The following is a 23,323-nucleotide window of genomic DNA, read 5'->3' as shown; positions in this document are numbered from 1 at the left end:
GGCTATCACTCATGATCACTACATGAGGATTAGACTTAGATATTTGTGTCTCACATCTGAGGCTTCATCCACACTCCTGCCATCACTTAATACAACAAATGGGACCCTGGGAGGGATAATTTCTGCGTCTTGCTTTCTCCTTAAGCAACTAATGTTACAGTTTAGGTTATTTTATGCTAGATTTCATCCCTTCACAGTCCACACTTGTCCCTCTGTGATAGAAATGAGCTTGGAGAGATGCATTTGAGTTTGTCTGCCAGTGCTGGAGTGTAGCACAAGTAAACGTGTGGGATATAAAGACAGAGATAAAAACGGGCTTGCAGAGAGGAAAAGAAAGTGATCCCCATCCCATCCTGGGTCAGGCCTGCCCCTCTGTAATCACAGTTAGATTAGCTGCCCCTCTGAAGCAGGACCACCTGGTTATATATAGAAACTGCAGCTTTGGGCCTGATCCTCCTCTAATGCCCCTCCACTCTTTGTTAACATCGCTGACATTCACAGGAGGGCCCGCCATGTCTGTGTATCAGAGAGAGGGAATGTGACTGGTGTATGTCGCTCAGCATCTCTCTCAGTGTGTATGTATAGGCACGTGTGTGATTCTGTGTGTGTGTTTGTACCCGTCCCAGCCTCAGAGCTCAGCTGGCAGCCGGGTCAGTCGGGGTGTAGGGGTCTCTGTCCACAGACAGCTGGGTTTGAGGTTAATCATCAGACTGAATGATGGAGGTTCTGGAGCACAGAAACCGCAGTGATGTTGGAGGTGGCCTCATGCAGAGCGGTGTAGAGTTGGGAGTTAGTGACGGACCAAATGTAGGCAGCACTCTGAGCTGTGGGACCCAGGGGGTGCTCGGGGTGGACATGACCCCAGAGAGGCTGGAGGGTGAAGGGATGGAGCAAGGAAAGGCCGGGCCTCTTGAGGTATTCCACCCGGTGGTGTCCTCTGATGAACGGGATTCATCGATCGTAGTAGCTGAGGCCTTGAGGTGCCAGGTGAAGATAACAACACGGCGGAGCCTTCATCTTCGTATAGCCAATCACACGGCGCGGGATGTTTATGTACGGCTGGTGGGACATGGGGGACGCATCGCTGAAATCAATACTGGACTTCCAAGAAACACACTGGAAAAGAGTAAGATTGTGTGGAAAAGGCAGAAATACTGTTATTAAATGCAGCTTCTTCTTGCAGTTTCTTGAAGGTGCACTGCGCAACTTTTTCAAAGGTCTATAACCAGACAGAGCTATTGATTCAAAGATTGATACAAGATTTTATTTTAGATTATGGAGGAGTTGGAACAAAAAGGCAGTAGAAGTCCTGCAGTTCAAATTTGTGTCTGTAAAACCAGTTTGAGTCTTTCCGTCTCTGCATGGGATGCAGATGTAAACATGTATATAACCATTTTAATTATTAATGTCAGAATCACAGAGGAGCAGTGTGCCTTAAATGTATGAGCTAGTTTAGCCCAGTAGCTGGGCTGCCAGGTTTGTTGTGGCAACCGTGTGGTGCAAACTCTAAGTGTAATCTGTCAAATATTCAGAGAATCTCAAGAGATCTCTTGTGTGTGTGTGTGTGTGTGTGTGTGTGTGTGTGTGTGTGTGTGTGTGTGTGTGTGAGCGAGAGAGAGAGAGAGAGAGAGAGAGAGAGATGAGTCGTTTGCAGCATGCTCAAACGATGTTTCTTCTATTTTATCAGTAAAACATTATTAGCTACCGTATATGTTTGCTGTGTAAAACATATATAGAGGTAGTTAAATAACAAGGTCAAGGAAGTCATTTAGAATATTTGCATGGTCGATTTGTGAATGGATGGTTTGAATGAAGTTGCTTCACCACTGAATAATGTCGGTAATTTGTATGATTTTATACAGAAAATGTTGTAGATGAAAAGGAGTTTCTTAACCCACAGAGGCAAATTTAGGGGTAAATACAAAGAGATGGTGAAAGCATTAACAAAGATGTATCACAATATTCATTCTTGTAGTTTTTATTTTATGTCAGTGATTATTTGATTTACATAGCTTTATGAAAAGTACCCAAAAGCCATACTCAAGTAAAAGTAAAGATGTGTTCACATATTACTTTAGTAAAAGTGAGAGTACTGAAATTAATTTTTTGGAATTTGTAGAATTTCAGAAAGTTGCATAAGAGTGGTCCTTCACTTTCAGTCCCCCCTCTTGTTGTATCTTTATAACCTGCTAAAGTGTCCTTGACCCAACGCCGAATCTTCCTCAGGTCTATGAGTGATGCTTCGCAGCTGATCCTGTTCTCTAACTTGAGGTTGTAAAGAGAGGTTGAGTGTAAGAGGTTATTCGACCGAAGGCAGACATAAGAGGGGAATGTCACTGAAACACATTTTAGCACTGTTGCATTGTTAATATCATGCAACCCTGTAAAGATACAGCGCAGTAAATGACAGGTCTATTCTTGCACATACACACAGTTGTACAGATAAATATACTTTCGAGGTGTTTGGGTGTCAATTATGGGGTTGCATGTCAAAGATAAATAGGCCTGTCAACACTAACATAATGGGAAATCTCTGCTCTGTGTGCGTGAGTGTGTCTTTGCAGGAATCTATGAATCACCTCGTCTGAGGGGAGGCTTATTACAGGAGTATTACAACAGCAACAGCAGAGCAACTGTGTTGTAAAAATGTGTAAAATGTTTTGTTAAATGTCGTGTTTTCTTTCTTCTGACTCTGAAACATTTAACAAAGCTGTCTCTACTCGTTAGGCCATTTAGTCATGATGCGAAATAACCATAGTTCACAGCAAGTAGCCAGCATTTTCATATGCTGACATTTTAGTAGCTAAAAATATACAGTTAAACATTTAAGAGGTTGTGAGGAGCCATAATAACCGTGACATCTATCCATGTAGCATATAGGGTATTTTTTTTTAGGGTAGGTAAAAAACTCCAAAGGCTTTTGTCCAGAGCTGTATTAGTCATTAGCAGTAACAGAATTGTAGGAGAGTTGCAGTTGGGTTTTCTTGTTTCTCACTTTGGCACTTTATCCCAATTATCCTTGAGAGTTGGGGGAGTCATACCCAGCTGGGACTGGGATAGAGACTGGACAGGTCGCTTAAGGCAAGTTTGGTTAATTGGCAAACTCTAATTTCATAGGTGTGAATGTCAGCATGAATGTTGGTCTGTCTCTCTGATTGATTAGCGACAGGTCCTATACATTTTCTTCATAGTCAAACTACAGCTACGGCTATAATACACCAAGTGAGAGTCCATTATTTTGAAGAAGATTTGAGAGTGTTAAAATCTCTTTAAAGAACATATATTCTATATAATCCCTCTGTATTCTATTACATTCAATATGGCTCTGTATTTGGCCTGTAACAAGAGGAATTATGATAAAGTCAAGATATTGCAGAGTCAAGTCTAATGCAAATTTTACTCAAGCCACAACCAGTAATGTTAATCTTTCATGTTTATTTTCATCCCTCTGCCTCCAGCCTCCTGGAGTGTGTTGTGTCCTTATTCTTCTGCTCCCCTGTTTTCAAGTTTAATGCCCCCCTCTCTCTGAGTTCAGTCACTTATCGCCTTTCTGCTGACTCAGTTTCCATGGCAGCTCGGCGCTCAGGTTTTCCACCGCCTCCCTCCCTGTCCTTCTTTAATTTCTCTCAACTCATATAAGAGTCAGTTGGCATGGTGACTGATTAGTCACTTTGGCCTTGAGTTTCTGTGGTTGATTTTGATAAATGACTCAAAAGAGCTTTGTGAGTTTTGGCTTTATAGAAAACACCTGTTTTTTTTTCAGTGTGACTTCTTTGATGTTTCTTCCTTTGTTTCTCAGCTATGCTTGTCACTAAGAGGCTAGACACCTGCAGCAACCTTAAATGTCAAATTTGTTTCTTAATAGCGGTTAATGATGGTTGTAGTTTGGATGTTATTATTAAAAGACTAAGACTTTGTTGACTGAATCGGCCAGACAGTGCACTAATAACAACATTTCTGCAGTTTGTCTCCCAACAAGCAAATTTGTTCTCCAGACTCAAACATGAATTTTTGGTAAATGCAAAGTATGCACTTCAATATGTATATGAATAATAATTTTCATCTTGAGTAGTTAACAATTTTTCTACCCGTAACTTACCATGAACATTGATTTGTCCTAACAGATTCATTATTATGCAGTCAGAAAAGCTTTATATTGAATATCTATTATTTCTAGCATTTCTGGGAGTGTTTGTGCATGTGCAAGTGACCTCAACAAGGTTTTTACATAACAAAATAAGGGCATTTTTGAAATATAAGGACATTTTGGCCACTCTGGATTGCAATATACAATACACCAAGTAATGAATATGTTTTTAATTTATTATATAGCAGTACAACTTAAAAATCCTTTTAACTGCTTCCAAGGAACCCCTGTATTTCACTATTCATGCATTTAATGGATGGTAGGAATTATTAGAGAGTGACACATCAACGACAATGTTTGACAGCCAGTGTGAAAGAGGATATCAACAGGAAAATGGATGACTTTCTTGTGCAGAAAGTGATCTGTCTAATTTTAATGTTTGTGTTGCTATTTTTGTGTTTCAAATGACTTCCTGACTTCCAGTTTGCTAATAATTATTATATCAGTAATAGAGTTTGTATTTGGCATTAGTCATAAAAATACACATTAAAGCATGAATACAGGTGTGACTTAAGAATTTGGCTTCCCCTTCGGTGCGCTATCGGAATAAAAAGTTTTGAATTATTATTGAATTATTATTTGAATCATATTATGAGGGTCCTCGCAAGTATACAGTTACAAGATTGTGTGTGTGTGTAAGGAAATACATGTATTACTGATATTGTGGGGTCATAGGTTGTTTACACTGTCACATTGTGGGGACCGTCATCCTTATGAGGACAAAACACAAGTGGCCGTTATACATATGATTAAATGTTAGGATGAAGACTTGGTTTAAGGTCAGGGTAAGGGAGGAAGTGGTTGTGTGTGTGTGTGTGTGTTGTACGTGTACGTGTACGTGTGTGTGTGTGTGTGTGTGTGTGTGTGTGTGTGTGTGTGTGTTTATGTATGTACTAGTCTTGATTAGAGAGGTGTTGACAAGCTGAGTCACTGGACACCTACCCCCCAGCTCCTACTTAATCCATAGCAGGACGACAGCTGGGCTCGTTTTTAGCATTCACACATATATACATACTGTATACATACACACACACACACACACACACACACACACACACACACACACACACACACACACACTCAGATTCATGGTGTGCACTGAGGCATCAATGATGTCTGCAAAAACTCATCACTAAGTCAACACCTCAGAGTGAAGTGCGTCTACACACACACACTGTCTCTGCTCTGTTGTCAGGCTTCATCACATCAGCAGGGAAAACTGTAACACTGCAGCATTATTTTATTTTAATTGAACTATAAATGGAATTCAGCATGCATGAGTACGATGACAGTTCAAACAGCATCATAACATTCATCACAGCTTTAACTGTATTACTCACAGAGGTTCCCTGTTGGTGTCCACAGGCCAAATTCAATCATTTAAATCTGCTGCACTCACTTGAAGCCAAGCAGATGAGGGCACATTTACACTTACCAGTTTGGTGTCAAAAGATGTAATTTCTGTATAATTTTATATGGTTAAATGATCATTTATTTTGTTAGTAGTCATGTCAGAATCATGGGTGGTGTCTGTGGATGCTCAATACGAAATACAGGAACGCCATCATGTGGCTAATGTGTTCAACTCCAGCATAAAGAGGTACAGCTGAGAGTGGCACTTTTGTCCCAGTTATATTAAAAATAATTGTGTGTGTGTGTTTTTTTTATAAACATTTATTAAGAAAAGTTCCCTAATAAGTCTCACAGGACTTAACAGCAATGAACAATGTTGGTTTAGAAAAATAAGTTGCAGGGAATAAACTGTATATATTTTTCATATTCAGCCCAGATTATCCAGTTATATATTTTAGTGTGTTATTTGAGGTGCAATATACCGGAAAATCATGTTTCAAAATAAATGTCCCCTCCACAGTTGCTGTCTGGATGTTATGGGTTCTTTTTCTGCTTTCTCAAGTTCACTTCCTCGAGGTTGAAGCCAGTTTATTGTGATCATTTTATGGGCTAGCAACACAAGAACTATTACTAATACTCAGCAAGTGAAGAGAGTGTTGATAAAGGTACAGTAGCTTTAAACATTAGTTCCCACTGTATGCATACTGAAGTATTAGTATATAGTAGGGAATATGTACATGAGACAATGTAGAAAGTTAGAAATGATGATGTTATTGCACATAATAGCTAAAAATAGTCATTCTTTCACATTCTTTTATAATTTTTTTCTTCTTCATAGAAGTTACATTGTTATCGATGGGTGAAAACATTTACAACTAATATGTAATCTCTTCGGTCTGACTCATGGGATGATGCTTTTGCTGATTATAGTTTGCCTTCTTATAAGAACTCAGGAAATGTTTGGTGAGTTATTTTTAAACTGAATCAACTCTCTAATGTAAAAGATGTCCTTCTGTCTTTCTTTCTGTCTTGTCTTTATCCCATCACCAGGTGTTGCTGCTGTGAAGGACTCTGTCCCCATGTCTCCTCTCAAACCTCCAGCTGTACCTGCAGACACAGACCAACAAGGTACCGACGGGGGAAACTCTGCTTTAGGCAGCGACCTGCAGCCTCCCCGTGTTTCCATGGAAACCTCAAATCTCCGACCTCAGACGGCAAAGACTGAAGATGAAGTGGAGGAAGCCGATGAGGCCAGCGGCCCACTCACAATTTCTGAGCTTGTCTACAGGTCCAGAGTTTATAATCAATATTTTTTTATTATAACTGTTTATGGCCTCCTCCAATAGTGGCCATGGAAACTCAAAGCGACCTAAGTAACAGAAAACACAAACACAGAAACACTGCACATAGCACAGATGACAATGGAAACTGTCCCCGAGAGAAAATGTATTTTGATTAACACAGAAGAAAAGCACAGAAAACTGTTATTTTACTGCTGCTATCTATACAAAACTCATATAAATCACCCTCATGCAATACACCTTTGGTCATTCGAAATCGGCATATGATTTCTGAACGTGTTTGCATATCTTCCCTCTCCTCTACAGCCCATGTGCCAGCATGCTGCCCACCCCAGTGGAAGACAGTCAAGGAGGTGTCGACTTGCTCTTCTCCTCTCCAGTCCAGAGTCCTGCAAGGCTGCTGAGGGAGCTCCATGCCGACCCCGACATCCAGGCCCAGCTCGAGGCGGAGAGGGAGAGAGACCGGGCCTACGAACGCACCCGACTGGCTGCCAGAAGTCGAATGGGTGGAGTTCTGGGCAGCAGCCTGCGCCTGCTGTCGTCCAATGAGAGAGTGAACGCATGCGTGCTGAGCGTGGCCCGCTTTGTCGCCGTGGTAATGGGCGTCCTGCTCGTCACTGTGCCCACCCTGCTGCTACTGCTGGAGTCAGACATCGACGTGTCGTTCCTCCACGAGATCCGCCAGACGCCGGAGTTTGAGCAGTTTCACTATGAGTATTACTGCCCGCTCCGGCGCTGGATCCTGTGTAGGATCAGCATGGCCATGGAGAACCTCTGGTCAGACTAAGGAGGAGGAGCAGGAGGAGGGAAAGGAGAGAGTGAGGAGTCACGAATAGGCCCAAATGTCTGTCTTAACATGTAATTTCATCTTATATTCAGTCTTAACAGCTGGCGTCTCTTGACACATGAGAGGTCTGCCAATGACATGAAACAATTCAACTTGTTTATGAGTAAATTATTTCATGAGCAAGTGCAATGGGCCACTGATGTGGGCAAACAAAACTGTAGTAGGTTTGTCAGGGTTCCCAGAATGATGACGCCTCTTCACACAGCATGATTTCTGATTGACTTCTAATTGAATTTAAACAATCACATTTGTTTCATTTCTTTGGCAACAGAATTTACCATCTTGAAAAACAAGAAACATATGAGAAAAATATGATTTTTCTCACAGGATCCAATCACTTGTTAAGATAGACACTTTTGGCAGTGATGAACTGAAAAGAAAGAAGAAATTACGTGAAACGAAGAAGGAGGAACCTATCAAAGAAAGAAGTTTGTGAAAATAACAGATGAGCGAAGCCATGGACAGAGAAAAAGTCACAAAGAGATTCAGAAAAGAATAAAAACGTGGTTGGTTTGATGTTAATACAAGTTTCAAAGGTCTGTTCACTCCTGATGCTGACAAGCTGATACAATGACTCTTTGGTAAATATCACCAACCTTTCTCGCAGTCAGAGGAGAGCACCTGATTGGTCACATAGCCTGTCAGTCATGACGGAGTGACTGACAGGGGAATGATTTGTCGCTGAGTGCAACTATAGCCACAGTCAGAGGTACATTATATATATATTTAAAAACAGAAGAGAAACATTGATAATTAATACCAATCTTAAATAAGTTGTTTTTAACGTTTTGTACATTTTTATGTGATCCAGAACTTTCAGGAATTTTTCAGTCAGAGGATCTACTTTGATCTTATTTTGAAATTAAGAGTTTACAAAAGATTACAAAAAAAAAGCAAATTTATGGAAGTTTATCGGGGTGATGTGCGTTAAGAAAAAATGTAAGCTATTGCTGACTTGGTAGCACCCTGAGTTTTTCCTACAGACGCTACAGCACAAATCTTTTTCACAGACCACAGATTACAACTGTTTCAGATTATGTGATGTCATTTTGGAAATAGGAGGAGAGAAACTTGTGCGTTTTGTTGATCCTCTAAATGTCAGATCACTAATTGAGGCTAGTAGTGCATCTTTCTGAGTCTGAAGAAAGTTTTAACATATGATGTATAGGTAAGAAAGGTTACTTGTAGGCTTATGAGAGAAGGTTACGGTGGGTCACTCTGGGTGCAACTGGTGATTTGGACTTTGAGGTAGGTCACATGTTGATGGTGTCAAGCTCTGAATATGTTTTAGTGGGATAAGATAGGATGGTGCACTAAAAATGCCCAGAGGACCAGCTAGGTGTATAGTCATATTACGCAGCTGGTAGGTGACACTTGATGAAATAAGTGATGCATTTCATGGTCTAAATCTCTTATAATGTGGTTCTCTGGCCGTGTTGATGTTGTTTCTTGTGCATTAAAATTTATGTTGTTGCAGGAACATTCTGCATCTGGAACGAGACCTTGTGGCCGAGAGGCTGAGTTAATACTGGATTCCCACTCAGTAGACTGAGGAGGGCTTTGAACTAAGTTCACTTATTATTTTCCATTTCTATTCAGTTTTTTTGTCCATATTAGGTTAGGTTTGGGGAAAAAAAATACTTATCAATAGGGTTACAATAGCATGTTTTGGGTCAGGCTTGATTTATGCTCCTGCTTTGAATCTATGCCAGGTAGAATCACATTTTTTTGGCTTCTTCTCTGATGCAGAAGTGCTAATACTGGGGATTGTGACTCACAGTTTCCCCAGGAAACACACCACCCTATTCAGCTGTTTCAGTCCCTCATGACTGTCAAGCTGCTGCTTTTTTTGGGTTCAAATCCCTACATTCTAAACCCAAGTCATTCAAGTTTGGTGCGTATGAAGGGGCAGCCCTATCTGCAGACACTCTGCCTCTGCATGACTGTCGGTCACTTGTATAGGTTACTGGGTTGGGTTTCAAAGAGTTGCAAAGTTGTAATAATGGTCCTGGAGCAACATTCATTACGATGTTCTGGGAACAACACCAACACGGCAATATCACATTGTGGGACTGAACAAACATGACAGGAGCAGAGAAGCGTTTATGTCACCAAATCAAATTAGAAATGATTTGTAGCCATTTCTAACATGATTTGTGACATCCTCATTGAGGATGAATTTTCTCATTTTAATGTCACTGACCAAGAAATTTTCACAAATTGTAAAAACGGGGATGATTTTTAAAAGTGAAGTTTGAGGGATTGTGGTTCTGGGTTGAGTAGATAAAAAGGTGTGTTCATGGGCATTCACTGCTGTTTTGACTGTGGTTCCCAAAAAAGTCAAAGATGGACATTATCAAGGTTCTGTATAAGATTTAGCTGAGAATGGATGCAAAAAAAAAAAAAAAAAAAAAGATTTGAAAATTTCTATTTGATGCAGATAACAAAAGGAGTAACGATGGATTGTGATGCTAGGAGTAGCTTTGAGGAATGCATGACTTTTGGGAACTGACGGTCATCCCTGTGATTGTTCATCATATAGACTCATTCAGAAAAGGACTGCCTGTCTATTACAATATAGTGGCTATGAATGGCGAGGAGAAAAGAGAGAAACAGTGATGAGAAATGGCTTCAGATCAAATAAAATAAGTCTTTTATTAAAAATCAAAAGTTCTTTTCAAAATGTAGTTTGATTCGGATCAACTTCTCAGGAAAGGGCATTAGCAGTTTATGTTTAAAATAAAAATTTTAAAAATGACAAAAAAGAAAAAAATGCATTTAATCACAACCATATAGTTTATCCATAAAAATCATACATGTCTTGCTGTTACGCTATTATGAATATCCAAACACAGTATGTATTTATATTGAGTCTGTAGGTTGACATTAACATGGCTGCAGACTGTCTGTGTTGTTGTAGCCTCATTTCACTCAACTACATATGCATCCATGTCAGATTAATGAACATATAACTGTTGAGAGCCAGTAATCTCCAAACTGAAGTAATGCTTTAAGGTTTATTTTCAGAAATAACTCTCCGTACTGCTCCAGAGGCCTCTGCAGCGCACATCGCCATCTCACCGCCCTCTCATCTTATCGATCAAATGTTTCCGCCTCATATTACGAGCTGTGTTGTCATGTAACTCTATAGACTTTATGCATCAACAAGCTTTATGCATAGAAAATATGCAGTAACGACAGAAACAGGCTTATTTGGGACAAAGCATTTATTTTCCTACTACAGTACATGCACTGAGTTTCGATGCTGAAACCAAGCGAAGGGCCAAACCACTATGATGACAACGTTTGCATTTAACATCAGAGGCTTCACTGTCGCGGATGGAGCTGATCTGTATGCACTGCTGAATGATCACCACCATCCCGTGATAACTAACAGAGGGGTCATCGTCATGAGCTGTAATCCTGTCTTCATGTGTAGCTGTACCAAAATGCTCGAGCGATTTGCTGTAGATTTAAACTAAAAAAGACGCTGTATAGGCTTCATGTACACAGCTGTACAGATGTAGTTTGTACCCGGCTTTGGTCCTTTATTTCTGTGCTTCATCCTCCTCTTTACTAACCCGGGGTATCTCTCGCTCACTTGACCTGACCTCTCAATGCAAATTGCATGACCTCATCTGTAGATACTGTTGTTTATAGCTGTGGCAAAAAACCCAATCTGGGTAAAGAGTTCCTTTCTTTCTTCCCTCTACGTGTCTTGTCTGTGTAAAGCGATCTAGATATAGGCTTGGCTGTCTTGACCATCTCAGATCAGTGCATGTTCTCTGTGTTTTTACCAATGACGAGGAAGAGAAAAAGATTTTGAGACATTCACAGGCTTTTCTCTCGATCATTTAAAAAACAATACACATTACGCGGTGTGTTTTGGGCTTAATTTTAATGAATGACTTTACCTGAGACTGAATATGTGGTTGATGATTTTATTGGCTTCCAAAAACAAAGCAGGGTGATGTCTGTTAAAGGGGCATTATGTAGGAATTTAAGTTGAAAATGTACAAAAAATGTACCAAATGTATCAACAGTGCAAGAAGGAATAATATGAATGATATACTGTCTATTGTTTTGCAGAGATTTTTACTGAAGTTAGCGTGCTAACAAGCTAGCCCTGACCCATCCAGGTCCAAAGCTGTTGTGCTAATGGTGTAAAGAACAATACACCCCTCGTCCCCAAGCTCCCAGTCTGGACTGCTAGCTGAATGGCCAACTGAGCTAATTAGCAGCAACCATTAGCAGCAGTTAGCTGTTACAGTTAGGTGATATGATGCCCCTTGTTGGTTTTAAACATGAATTTGACATGTTGCCAGTTCATGTTGCAGATCTGAATTCTGTCTCAGCACAAAACGGAAACTCCTTGATGTGCGAAGAGCAGCTCTAAAATATTTGACTAGTTAGCTTTCATTGTGCTTTTGCTGTGTGTGTAAATCATTAAAGCCGGATGCTCAACACTAACACCTAACCTCATTGCTAATTGAGCATGCTATTAGCTAATCGATTGATTGATTAATTGCTTAGCTGTTTTAAGACGTTTAAAAAAAAACACTAAATCGAGTGAATGGAAAGTGAAAATAAACCTCAACTCACTGCAAACAACAAAAGGCCTTTCAGTTCTGTGATAAAACAGATCTCTGGCCCTGTGTGACACTGTAGCATTATATTAGCCTGTAGCTCATCAGTTTAGCAGCCTTTCTGAGTTTAAAAGGGACTTTCAGCCCCTTGAGATTTAGCTCTTGTTTTGAGCTACTGAACTTTGAGTTCTTGTGTTTTACAAACAGCATATAGATGGACCGATAGTTCAACTTCTGTTGCCTGTAAACTGTGATTAAAACAACATCATCGAGATCACACACCAGTTGATGTCATATCTGAGGTTCTGAGTTCCCGACATGAGTCAAGTATTTACAAACCTTAAATTCAATTATCAGCCTTTAAATGAAACCAACAGAAAATGCTCTACAGACAATACCTGGAATTCAAAACTCTTTAAATACACAAACACTGCTTTGGATTAATTTATTTAAGATTTTAAATATTTGAACTCAGGTCTACTATATGCAAAACTACAGGACATCACATGGTTTAAGAGAAAAATAAGCTGTTTAATATATTATTTATGTGTTTTGTGTGGGCATGTACAGTAGCAGATTCTCTTGCACGGTCACTTTGTTGTTTTTGATTGTCGGTCAAACTGATTGTTTTATTGGTTGGTCAGATTATTATTATTTTCTTTGTCATTCAGTCTCTTTTAATAATAAACTCTGGGAGATTTAATTTCAGAAGAATTAGAAAAAAGGAAAAAAAAAATCCCTCAGTAATGACCCCCTCTCTTCTGGGACAACCAAGCCTTATGAACTTTGTGAAGTGAAAATTTTGAATGTTTGTATGTTATAAAAGAAAACATAGATTGTTTTATATGTTAATACTGCCACAATAAAGCTCCCTAATGAATATATATTGAAATATGTCGTCTGATGTGTCAATTATTTGCATGACTTTTTTTTCAAAGTTTCAGTCAAAATTGAAAAAATCTTTCAGATAAGAGGAAATAAAACATCCTAAATACACATTTAGGTATTTATTTTAGTTCAGATTTCTGTGCTGGAAGGTTATGCAAATTGCTACATATTTCATTAAATGCTCTCATTAGCATATTTAAAGATTATATAAATGAAAACTAGCAATCAACTGAGGAAGTTTGCCACCTATTAGTTCAAATTTTGTAAAGCTTTCAAACGTAAATAAATGGTAAACGTATATATTGATAAAACCTGATAAAACTTAAACAGTTTAATGCTTCATAAACAAATGTTAATTGTAAAGTTGTAATTGTTTTTTATAATACTTATAATACATGTTGTGTAGCTCATCTAACATTTAAGTTGCAACTGATGTTTATAAACCTTTAGAATTGCTTAATATTTGGCTAATAAGCAATGTAGGCATTTCACAGTTTATAATATAATTAGTAACTGAAGTTGAATTAACTAAATTAAATTCTTCTATTTCTCAGTAATTGTCCTGTCAGTACATGTTGAACATACTTTCACAGAGCTTTGTCTCCCTCATGTGTTGTGATAGTGAGGGTGCACTTCCTGTTAGTGTCTCTATGGTGATGTTTGTGAGAGCGACAACAGATTTCAGGAGTGTTCAAAGCTTTACTGTCAAGGGTTGAATTGAGTTTACTAGAATTATCCTCTATCATATTAGAAAACATCATGTCCTGTTAAGAGCTGAAAGAAAGAGTTTACAAGGACTGCGCTGAATGAAGTGGAGGAGAAGAGGTCTTTAAGGTAAGAGTGACGTGAGTGCCGCTCTTGTTTTATGTGTTCAATAGACAAAATTACTCCTCAGTCATGAAAGAATAACTGAGGTGGAAGACTCTTCAGTTGAAATATCATAGTGACAAATATTCTGTTGCATAACAAAAGTATTACGTTATTGTTTTCACTTTCACATAGATAGATAGAAAGTCTATGACTGAATGGATCGGTCTAAGAAACGTGAACTAGAGATGAATTTTCAAGCAGCAAATCCAACCGTGGAGACAGATCCTGCCACAGGATTGGGAGGTGCTGCGTTTGAGCTCCTGGAGGACTCTGGGAATCGTAGGCAGATCATCAACCAGGACCTGAGCCTTCATGTTCTCAGTGACTCCATGTTTAGTGAGCAGCAGAAGCTGAAATATGTGTTGGACTGGACTCACAGTTTCCTCAGCAGTGGGTCAGAGGTTCGCCACAAACTCTGCAGAGCTGACGGCTTGATATCAGCCGATGGAGCACATAGGGAAGCAGAGAAGATATCACCTGTACGTAAACATTCATCTGCAGCTGAGTACCATCATCCTGTCTCCCGTGCTGCAGGTGGTAATGAGGTCTTTGGAGGAGGAGGTGCATATAAACCTCCTTTCTCAGATGACTTCTGCGTCCCGTTCTCCTTTATCCCAGGGAGAGATGAGTTGACTCTGCCTGAGTTCAGAGAAATCCCTGGAAATATGAAACATGTGAATCTACCTGATACACAAACCGCTAGCAAAGACAAAACCTGCAGAGAAAACAGTCCATTCAAAACTTATCAGAGGAAGTCGGAGGTAAATGAAGAGCAAGACTCTGGTTCTGTGTTTGTGATGTGTGCAAAGGGTGACATCAACATCGTTGAGCCTGAGAGGACACGGGAACAGACAGAGAAGTCTTCACACTCTCATTTGGAAATACCCCCAAAATTAAGCATATATGAGCAGTACCAGCTTTGTGTGGATCAGCTGCATCACCTTAGAATAAGACAACAGCAACATATCGAGCCAGCAGGCTTCATAGAGGCGAAAGAGAGAAAGGCATCAGAAGAAATGGCAGCACCTGTTGAAGCACCGACCCTTCCTACATCTGGGTTTGAATGTATCGACCAAAAGGTCGCCGCTGCGGAAACCACAAATTCAGATTCTACTGATAAAAACCAGGATAGATCTAAATACAAAAGAAGCAGGGCAATGCTTACTGAACAGGGACAGACTGGAAATTATGACAATTCAACTATGAAAGAAAAACCTGCAGCCATTTGTGCCTTAACCACCAGCAAACATTTGGACCATCAAAGCAACAAAAGTGGAGGATTTCTAAAAAGAACTGCAGGAGGTGCGACGTCAACTCACAAAGTTCCCGCTGTGGAGGAGAGAGCTGCACTCACCCCTGACCCAGGTATTTCATATCTTATAAATGATGTCAGAGATGTGGTTCTAACCCTTCAGTTCAGGTCTGAAAAAGAAACCTAATTTATAGGACAGGAAAGACGACAAACAAAAGGAGCACATTTTTATTCAGTGTTATCAGAAAATACATCTGTCAACTCCACTGGACGTCGTTCTATCAAAGGATAAACTATATTCTGTCGATTTAACTTATATTTAGATCAAGTCTGAAGACTATTTTTATTTTACTGTTTAATTTGAGGTTAACTTTTCTGTTTCTGTTTCTGTCTTCATTTGCCCCTCTTCACACAAAGGCTAAAATCACTATGAAATCAATTATAATGATGATGATAAGGTTTTGCAAACTGTTTATGTGTAAGTTTGCATGAATATCCTGAATATGTTTGTCTATGTGAGTTTTATTCCGTCTTTGTCTGTGTTAAGGATTCTTTCCAAAGAGACTCGGATGTGATCCAAACAGGAAGGGTTGTCAGAGTCGTGTCAAAGGTGGTCGAGGAGCCTCGTTGAGACTCTGTGAAAAGCCACGAGTCTCCCTGTCTCCCATAGCAAATAAAGAAATATCGCAAAGGTAACAGATGAGGTGCCAAATATGAACATCAGCATAATACAAAACAAAACAATCTGTTCTCATTAAAACCAGCTCAATCAGTAGAATAAATGTTGGCAATGTATGAATAAGTTGAATGAATTGTTAGATGTAGACACTAAAACCATTTGGTTATGTCAAAAGACAGATTTTGGCTAAAATTACAGTTTTGTTGTTGCCACAAACACAGCTGGAATTGTCCCAATATCTCCTTAATAACATCCAGTGACATCGCGCCTAAAAATGTTGAAAAACAGTGGTCCCTTGTCAAAAATATCCCGTGGTTTCACACTTAGAAATATTCAAACAGTCTCTCTCTCTCTCACACACACACACACACACACACACACTTCCAGGGGAGAGTGCACTTTTTCCACAGACAAAATTATTTGCTATCTGCTCGGGTATTTCACATTAGCCTGAAGTGTTTGTTGCCGTAGTATTGAAGCCGCACCTGTCCCTCTGTCCCCCTGCAGACCTCGGCCCTCAGGAGTAATCAAACACACAAAAAGACTCACACCAGAGGACAAAGTGGAAACTACTTCAGCCTGTAGTGATACACACAAATATCGGCCACCTACGAGGACACGCACAGCTCTTCACGAGTGCCGCAGACCAACGACACCAGCTTCAAGTGAGCTCAACTCAGAGTATCACCTACGGAAACACTATGACATGAAGTAAATCACAAAAGCAGAGTCATCAAGGGAGTCATATGAACAGCTGGATTTTATTGGGCTTATGTTGCCAATAAACAGATCTGCTTGTGTTCCTCTTGAGGACAGTTTATTTAAATTAATTTCACGCTAAGATAAAGAGGATATTCATCAGAGCTGATAGAGAGTTCTCTGTGTGAACTAGTGCTAATCATGTTTAATCTCATTATGTCGACATATCAAGTCCTCAGGAGGTTTCTATTTATTTAAAGGTTAAGACTTCATCAGTGAAAAGTTCCCTTGAGAACATTACATGTTTGAGGCGAAAACATTTCTAAGAATTGTAACTTTTGTTGACTATTTACAAGAATAACATTTACCTCTGTTTTCCCTCACAGCTGCATGTCGATGTGAACAAACTGACTGCAGATTCAGTGTAAGAAATCTTTATTTCAAGAATTTGCTATTGGCTTTCTATCAAATATGTGTTTTGATCGATCGCTATGTGTCGTCTTAACTGTGTGTGTTGTTGTTATAACACCGGTCAGCCAGCAGGTGTCCCTGTGTGTCCCTGCTGGTTGTCTCTGCCTGATGAGGTGTGGCTGTCCATCCTGTCTCTGCTGCCTCACAGCGACCTGTGCACAGTGCTGCAGGTCTGCAGCCGCCTGCACACACTGGCCACTGATCACACACTCTGTGAGTCTCCACTCTGAACCTTTTGCTTTTTGTATGACTCAGGTTAAGTATTCATTTCACCAACAGTTCAGGAAGTGTTACCTACTGAAGTAAAAGTATTAATGCCACATTGTGAAAAAGCTCCACTGCACAAAAAAACCCCAAAGTATTCCAAGATTTGATCGATGATATCCAGAATGATGCTCTCCGACCATCTCAGTTCAGAGAATATTCACTTCCCGTTATGGGGCCATATTTTTACTGCTGCAATCTGGAGTTCATGTCATCCAAGATAGTGAAGATAGATACGCATCATTTTCAAAAAAATATAAATAGCAATGGACAGGTGTCATATCTAATACAACACTGTGGAAATACTCCACTGCAAGGCAAACTCCTGCATCCAACACCTTATGTAAAAGTATAAAGGTCTTGATGGGAATATGGAAGTATCATTAAAGAGCTCTGAAAAACCTGTTTTAGCTTTCTGATGATGCATTTTCCAGCTAATTCAAGAGGGGATTTATACATTGTTTTTAGCTCTCCAAATCGGATTGTTTTGAATGTGTATTTTTCTGATTAACTGAAGAAAGAGGGTATGAAAATTTGGTAAATACAATAAAAACGTATCTCAAAGTTGCACTTGAGAACCCTTCTGGACTAAAAGCAGTTTTCCACCACCGTTAATGACATTAGTTGGACCTCTGCAGTGTGTGTCAGAGCACATGGTGTGTTCTCATGATGTAAGTACTTCCAGCGCGGTGCTGTACTGTACTGTACCACTCCCTGGACAAACACACTGTAAGATAACTCAGACCTGCACCATCACATGCTCTCAGACCTGCACTGCACACACACACACACACACACACACACACACACACACACACACACACACACACACACACTGCAGGTCACTGAATCACCCAAACAGACTGATCCACTGAACATTAAACGTTTCTCTGTCTGAAGGGAAAGATCTGAGGATTGAAAACTGCGTCCTGACTGAGCGGTGGTTACTCTGTGTGAGCAGACGTCGTCCTCGCAGTCTGTGTCTGTACAGCTGCAGTGCAGCGTCTCTCACCTCCGCTGGGCTGGAGATGTTTTTCACTCTGTGTGGAAAAACTCTAGAGGTAAAAAACCCACCGAGCCAAGTCAAGATTTCCTTCCTTTTGTCACTCAGATCAGACAGAGGCAAAGAAAAGCCATTGTAGAGGATTGACATTTAGTGAAAGCCTCTAGATGTTTGTCATCTCATGACTTTACAGCGTGACCCTCGAAGTTGTTGGATTAGATCCTGTTAATCAATAAGCCACTGTGCTGTCCGTGTGTTATGTAAGGAACCAGTGACACTTTATATTGACACCCTTTTTGATAAGTGTTTGCTGACAGGTAATAAAGATCGATTATGCATAATGAGGGAGGATTTATTAACCTTGATAAGGCATTGTTCTTGTATTATCTCCAGTAGCTGCAAAAAGAAAAGTTAACTGCTAATACATTCACAATAAAGTACGTATTAACCTAAATCAAGCTGTAGTTTAGATTTTAAGATGAGGTTTAATGATGACACAATAGGTGAGTTTGTAATGTTGCTATAAACAGTAAGAAACACATCAGCTTTTCATCAAAGGTCGAAAAATCTAAGGATTTGCATGTTAAAGATGATCTCACTCACTTCTGCTTTTTCTTCTGTGTTTTATTTTTATCATATAATGTCACAAGCAAACTCACTGTTTTTTCATTTGTTACGTGAAGGAGCTCAAAGTCACCAGTTGTACTGGTCCATGTCTCCACGGTGACCAGATGCTGGCACTGATCAGTCGGTGTTGTGATCGTGTGACCCGAGTAGATGTGAGCTGGAGCGGAGCAACGGACACGGGAGTGAAAGCTCTGAGTGACGGACGCTCAGAGTCAGTTCAAACACAAACACAAAATATCGGCTCTTTGGATATTGTATATTTAATATTGTGCATCCTTAAGTAGAGATATGATTAAGTTTTCTCTTTTTCTACAACAGTGTCTTTAGGAAAAAAATCACAAGCTGCGTAAAAATCCATTGTACATTTAAAAAGCTCCTTTGGACGATGCTTCATTTGTCTTTCCTGTAGGTTGCAGTTAAAATCTGTTGTCCTGAATGGCTGTCATGTCTCTGATGACCCCCTGACGAGACTCGTCATGAGACACAAAGAAAGGTCAGTGAAAGTTTTTTTTAATGCACTTGTGTGTTCATAAGTTTCCTGTCTTTGACTTGTCCTCATAAATGTCCATGTGGATGTCTGTGTGTGATAAAGTTGCTTGACGTTTCATGGTCTCAAAATCCAAATTAGCTTCCTGATTATTTTAGTTTTTGTTCCTCTTGGTAATGACAACAACCACCTCCATCCACCAGTGGACTTTCACTATCGTGTAACTCGATATGCTGAGGAGTTTTGGTTGGACTGGACTCTGTTGACCTCCCGAAAAGCAATGGAGAAATTTAATTTTCCTTTATAGTGGACTGTCAATCCAGCTGTGATCAGGTTGTGCAGACGTGTGTTTGTTTCTGTTTGTGTGAGTGTGTTTTCACATCAGTCTGTGCAGATTGGAGGTGTTCGGCTGTCAGTTCCTCACTCCATCGTGTCTACAGGCAGTGTTTGAGGTATTCGATTAATTTGAAAAGCAATCAAATGCAATTTCTCTTGTCTTAGATTGCAAAACAGAATTGTTCAGCCATGTGAAAAAGGTTCATTATACAGAGCAACACGGCAACAGTGTGTTCTTCGCTACATGAACAGTATGAACAGGTTTCCAGTTTTTGTGTTTCAGGTGTGTCCTCACCTTGAGCATCTCAACATCGGACAGGTGCCCAAAGTCAACACACACAGTCTGACAGTAATGACATCACGGCTCATATGTCTCATTTCACTTAATCTCACTGGACTGCGGGCGGTGGGTTTCAAATTCTGTGACTCGAAATTCCAGATATGTTGAATCTGAAGCTAAAAAAACTTTGTGGAATTTTGAAATTCATACAATACGAAGTCTTACGTGGAGACCTAAATGTCCTCTATGTGTCTGTTGTTATTGTGACAGGTTACTGACGCCACAGTGGACACTCTGCTTCAAAACTGTGTCAAACTTCAGAGATTGACCTTGAACTCCTGCCCTGGAGTGACCGACCTGACACTGCACAGCATAAGCAAATACACACCTTATATCAGGTACACACAGAGATACAAACGCACACCTATGCTCAACCTAAGCTGCCATACTTGTGCTCTTTTCTGGGTTTTCAGTTGAGTTAGACTCATGTTGGTCCAGTTTTGAGGATGAGAGTTTTGACTTTTGTGTTACTGACATTCACAGTGTGTGTTTGTGTGTCAGATCCCTCGATGTGAGCGGTTGTAAGACGGTAACAGATGCAGGAGTTCGGTCTCTGGCTCTGGGATGTAGAAGACTTGAGCAGCTGGATCTCAGCTCCACTGGAACAGGAAACAGAGGGTACGACGCCACTGAATGTTTCTCTACATCTACTGTAACATAAATACTTCTTTAAGCACTTTGGCTGCGTGTGGCCCAGACATCAGCAATGTGACGGCGAGGAGTAAAATGTCACAGTGACTTACAGAGACAGTGTGTTTGTGTGGCACAGGGTTACTCTGCTGGCAAATTACTGCGGTGGACACCTCCAAACTGTCAAACTGAGTTTCTGCCATATCACCCGGGAGAACATACTGAAGCTCTGCAGACGCTGCAAGAGGTAAACATACACGTGCTGCGTCTCAATTCAGGGTCTGCATCCTTCGACGGACGCATTTGAAGGCCAATTACGTCACAACGCCTCGTGACGGCCGTTGCAATTTGAGGCTCCTTCCAAATGCGCCCCACAAATGCGGTCTTCTTTTCCCTCTTTTTGGAGGATACACCGCTACAATCCTTCTTTGCGCCCAAAAAAGAAGAAAGAAAAAGAGAAAATGGCGACATTGCGTGGCGTAGATCATCACTTTCGCCGGCCTGGGTGGCACAAATCGTGAGGTAAGGGTAAAGCATCTGGTGACGCAACACAGAAATGCTCCAAAGGCTAGACCGACCCATTTAACAAGGGTTGACGCGGTTAACAAGGTCTCTCTGAAGGGCTCGCCTTTGAAGGCCACAAATGCAGACCCTGAATTAAGACACAGCAACAGAGTGTGCCTCTATCTGTAACTGTTTAAACTCTGCGCTGTAGACATTCACAAAAAACAGCTCCCTGCTTTCAACTGTGAAGTTGCACTTTGCTGACTAACAACACCCGACTCTGAGCTGAGAGATGATCAAAATGAAGCCTATACGAACACTGTACAACATGAATACAATGACCGACTTTGTGAGACTGATCAGCTGCTAGTGGTGTAATTATTGGACCGATACGGCAGATTAGAGAGAGTTTATCTCAACACATGTTGTTGTACCTAATACGAACGTCGAACATCCAACCTTTGCTCTGCACACATTTAACTTGTGTCTGTGTTCCTTTAGGTTGAAGGTGCTCCATCTCTACGGCTGTACTCGTCTCCCCACTGAGAGAGAGATCAGAGGAGTTAACGCCGCTGTAAAAGTTTACCCACTGCCCTGACTCACACGGACACATCTGTACACACCTGGACAAAACATAAAAGAGTGGAAAGAAAAGAATGAGGTGAATAAAATGCATTTAAATGTACCTGTATGTGTGACTGTGTGTGTTGTGGAAGTGCTCCATGAGAAGACTCGTTAACGTCTTATCTCTGCCTCCCCTCGTTTGTAACTTATGTATTTTTGTGAATGCACTCACAGCAGCATTCATGTCCTTTTGACTAGTAGATTCAGATTCAGCGTTTAATGTCATTGTACAAATACTACGACAGCAATAAAGAACAGAGTAATGTGACTATGTGTTCTAGTGATATGTAAATTAAAATTAGGGGCAAGTCATTTATACATTTACCATGTAAACAGTATGAGATTGTGCATCAGTTACATTAGGCTGAATATAAAGTGCTGGTAGTCAAACATTATATACAGAATAAACATGATATCATGTGAATATACACTATAGATCAAATATTTACAGTACAGAAGGCAGTTACATTTTGATTTACTTATACATTTATTTAACTTTCCAATCTGAATCTCTTTTTTCAACCCAGCAAAAGAAAACACATGAGTACAAAGTAGAAGGAATTCAAAGCAAGTGAAAACTGATTATTATCATTTATAAAATAGACAAGGGACAAGAGACATGTAATACAAAGTCGAGCTTAGAATGAACAATCACAGCCTTTTTTAATCAGTGTTTTGAACTCTTGGGGAGACAAATCCATTTGGCTGTAGTGCCTTCTGTGCCCTGTAGTCATAGAATAACCTTCAGATTATGAGAAAGCTGTTATACCAAGTTCTGTGAAAAGCCTTAAATAAACATAAAACATACCCAGTATGTCTTTGTAAATTAAAAAATGTATTGATACGGCTGCCTCTAGGCTTCATGAAGACCAAGAGATCAGATCATAACGTACACAGTGATGCGTTCAGGTCAACGTGTTGGTTATAAAATGGGGAAAAAGTGTGATACGCGTCAAAGTGTAGAGGAGGCAGTGTGCATGCAAATATCGTCCCCACAGTCTGTAACACTGAAGAAAGAAAGTATGAACAACATCATCTGAGATCTAGTAAGTAAAGTAACTAAAGTGAGTCATGTGTGTCTAACGGTTTCTTTTACCAACATTTAAAGATAGAAAACATTGGCAGAAAACATGTAAAACGAATGCCGACTGCTGTATGAGATACTTCTACATGATGAAACTGAGGATTCACGTTTCATTCTGTTCGTAGTTCAAACTAAATCTTTACTTATCGCTCCTCCTGCAGATCCTGGCAACACTCTTATTTCCTGGAGGGATTCTTCCACTTTGATACCAGTCATGGCTTTTAACAGCATTTGCAACACTGTCATTCAGGGTCCAAAAATAAATGTGTTTTCGTCAGGAGTGCACACCACATGCGAAAAAGAAAAAAGGAAGGGTATAAAAGCGAGGTAG

General features: G+C 40.1%; 2 protein-coding genes across 10 annotated transcripts in view; both read left to right on the top strand.

The window, feature by feature from the left end:
* frmd3 (FERM domain containing 3) overlaps positions 1–7,588 on the top strand; it is a 60,938-nt gene extending 53,350 nt beyond the window's left edge. For all 5 annotated transcript variants that reach the window (XM_037098179.1, XM_037098176.1, XM_037098175.1 and 2 more), the window contains 2 exons: positions 6,551–6,788; positions 7,108–7,588. In XM_037098179.1, the coding sequence (XP_036954074.1) occupies positions 6,551–6,788; positions 7,108–7,588 (719 nt within the window). The remainder of the gene's footprint in view (positions 1–6,550; positions 6,789–7,107) is intronic.
* A 6,231-nt stretch (positions 7,589–13,819) lies between these two features.
* LOC119020064 lies at positions 13,820–23,288 on the top strand. Of its 5 annotated transcripts, XR_005075226.1 has the most exons (16): positions 13,820–13,956; positions 14,125–15,357; positions 15,792–15,936; positions 16,431–16,588; positions 17,009–17,046; positions 17,159–17,306; positions 18,258–18,418; positions 19,044–19,198; positions 19,397–19,480; positions 19,860–19,926; positions 20,094–20,216; positions 20,361–20,488; positions 20,652–20,768; positions 20,920–21,027; positions 21,786–21,945; positions 23,154–23,288. XR_005075226.1 is itself a non-coding variant. In XM_037099142.1 (15 exons), the coding sequence occupies exons 2-15, from the start codon at positions 14,148–14,150 to the stop codon at positions 21,880–21,882; spliced, it is 2,652 nt and encodes an 883-aa protein (XP_036955037.1). In that variant the 5' UTR covers positions 13,820–13,956; positions 14,125–14,147; the 3' UTR covers positions 21,883–23,212. The 5 variants fall into 5 exon arrangements, 3 of the variants coding, with proteins under 3 accessions (XP_036955037.1, XP_036955035.1, XP_036955036.1); XM_037099142.1 differs by having other exon boundaries at positions 20,094–20,129; positions 21,786–23,212; XM_037099140.1 differs by having other exon boundaries at positions 21,786–23,212.
* Positions 23,289–23,323: the final 35 nt, after the last annotated feature.

The sequence above is a fragment of the Acanthopagrus latus genome, chromosome 5 (genome assembly GCF_904848185.1).
Source record: "Acanthopagrus latus isolate v.2019 chromosome 5, fAcaLat1.1, whole genome shotgun sequence".
In the NCBI taxonomy this organism is placed as follows: domain Eukaryota; kingdom Metazoa; phylum Chordata; class Actinopteri; order Spariformes; family Sparidae; genus Acanthopagrus; species Acanthopagrus latus.
This window is presented reverse-complemented; position numbering and strand designations above follow the sequence as displayed.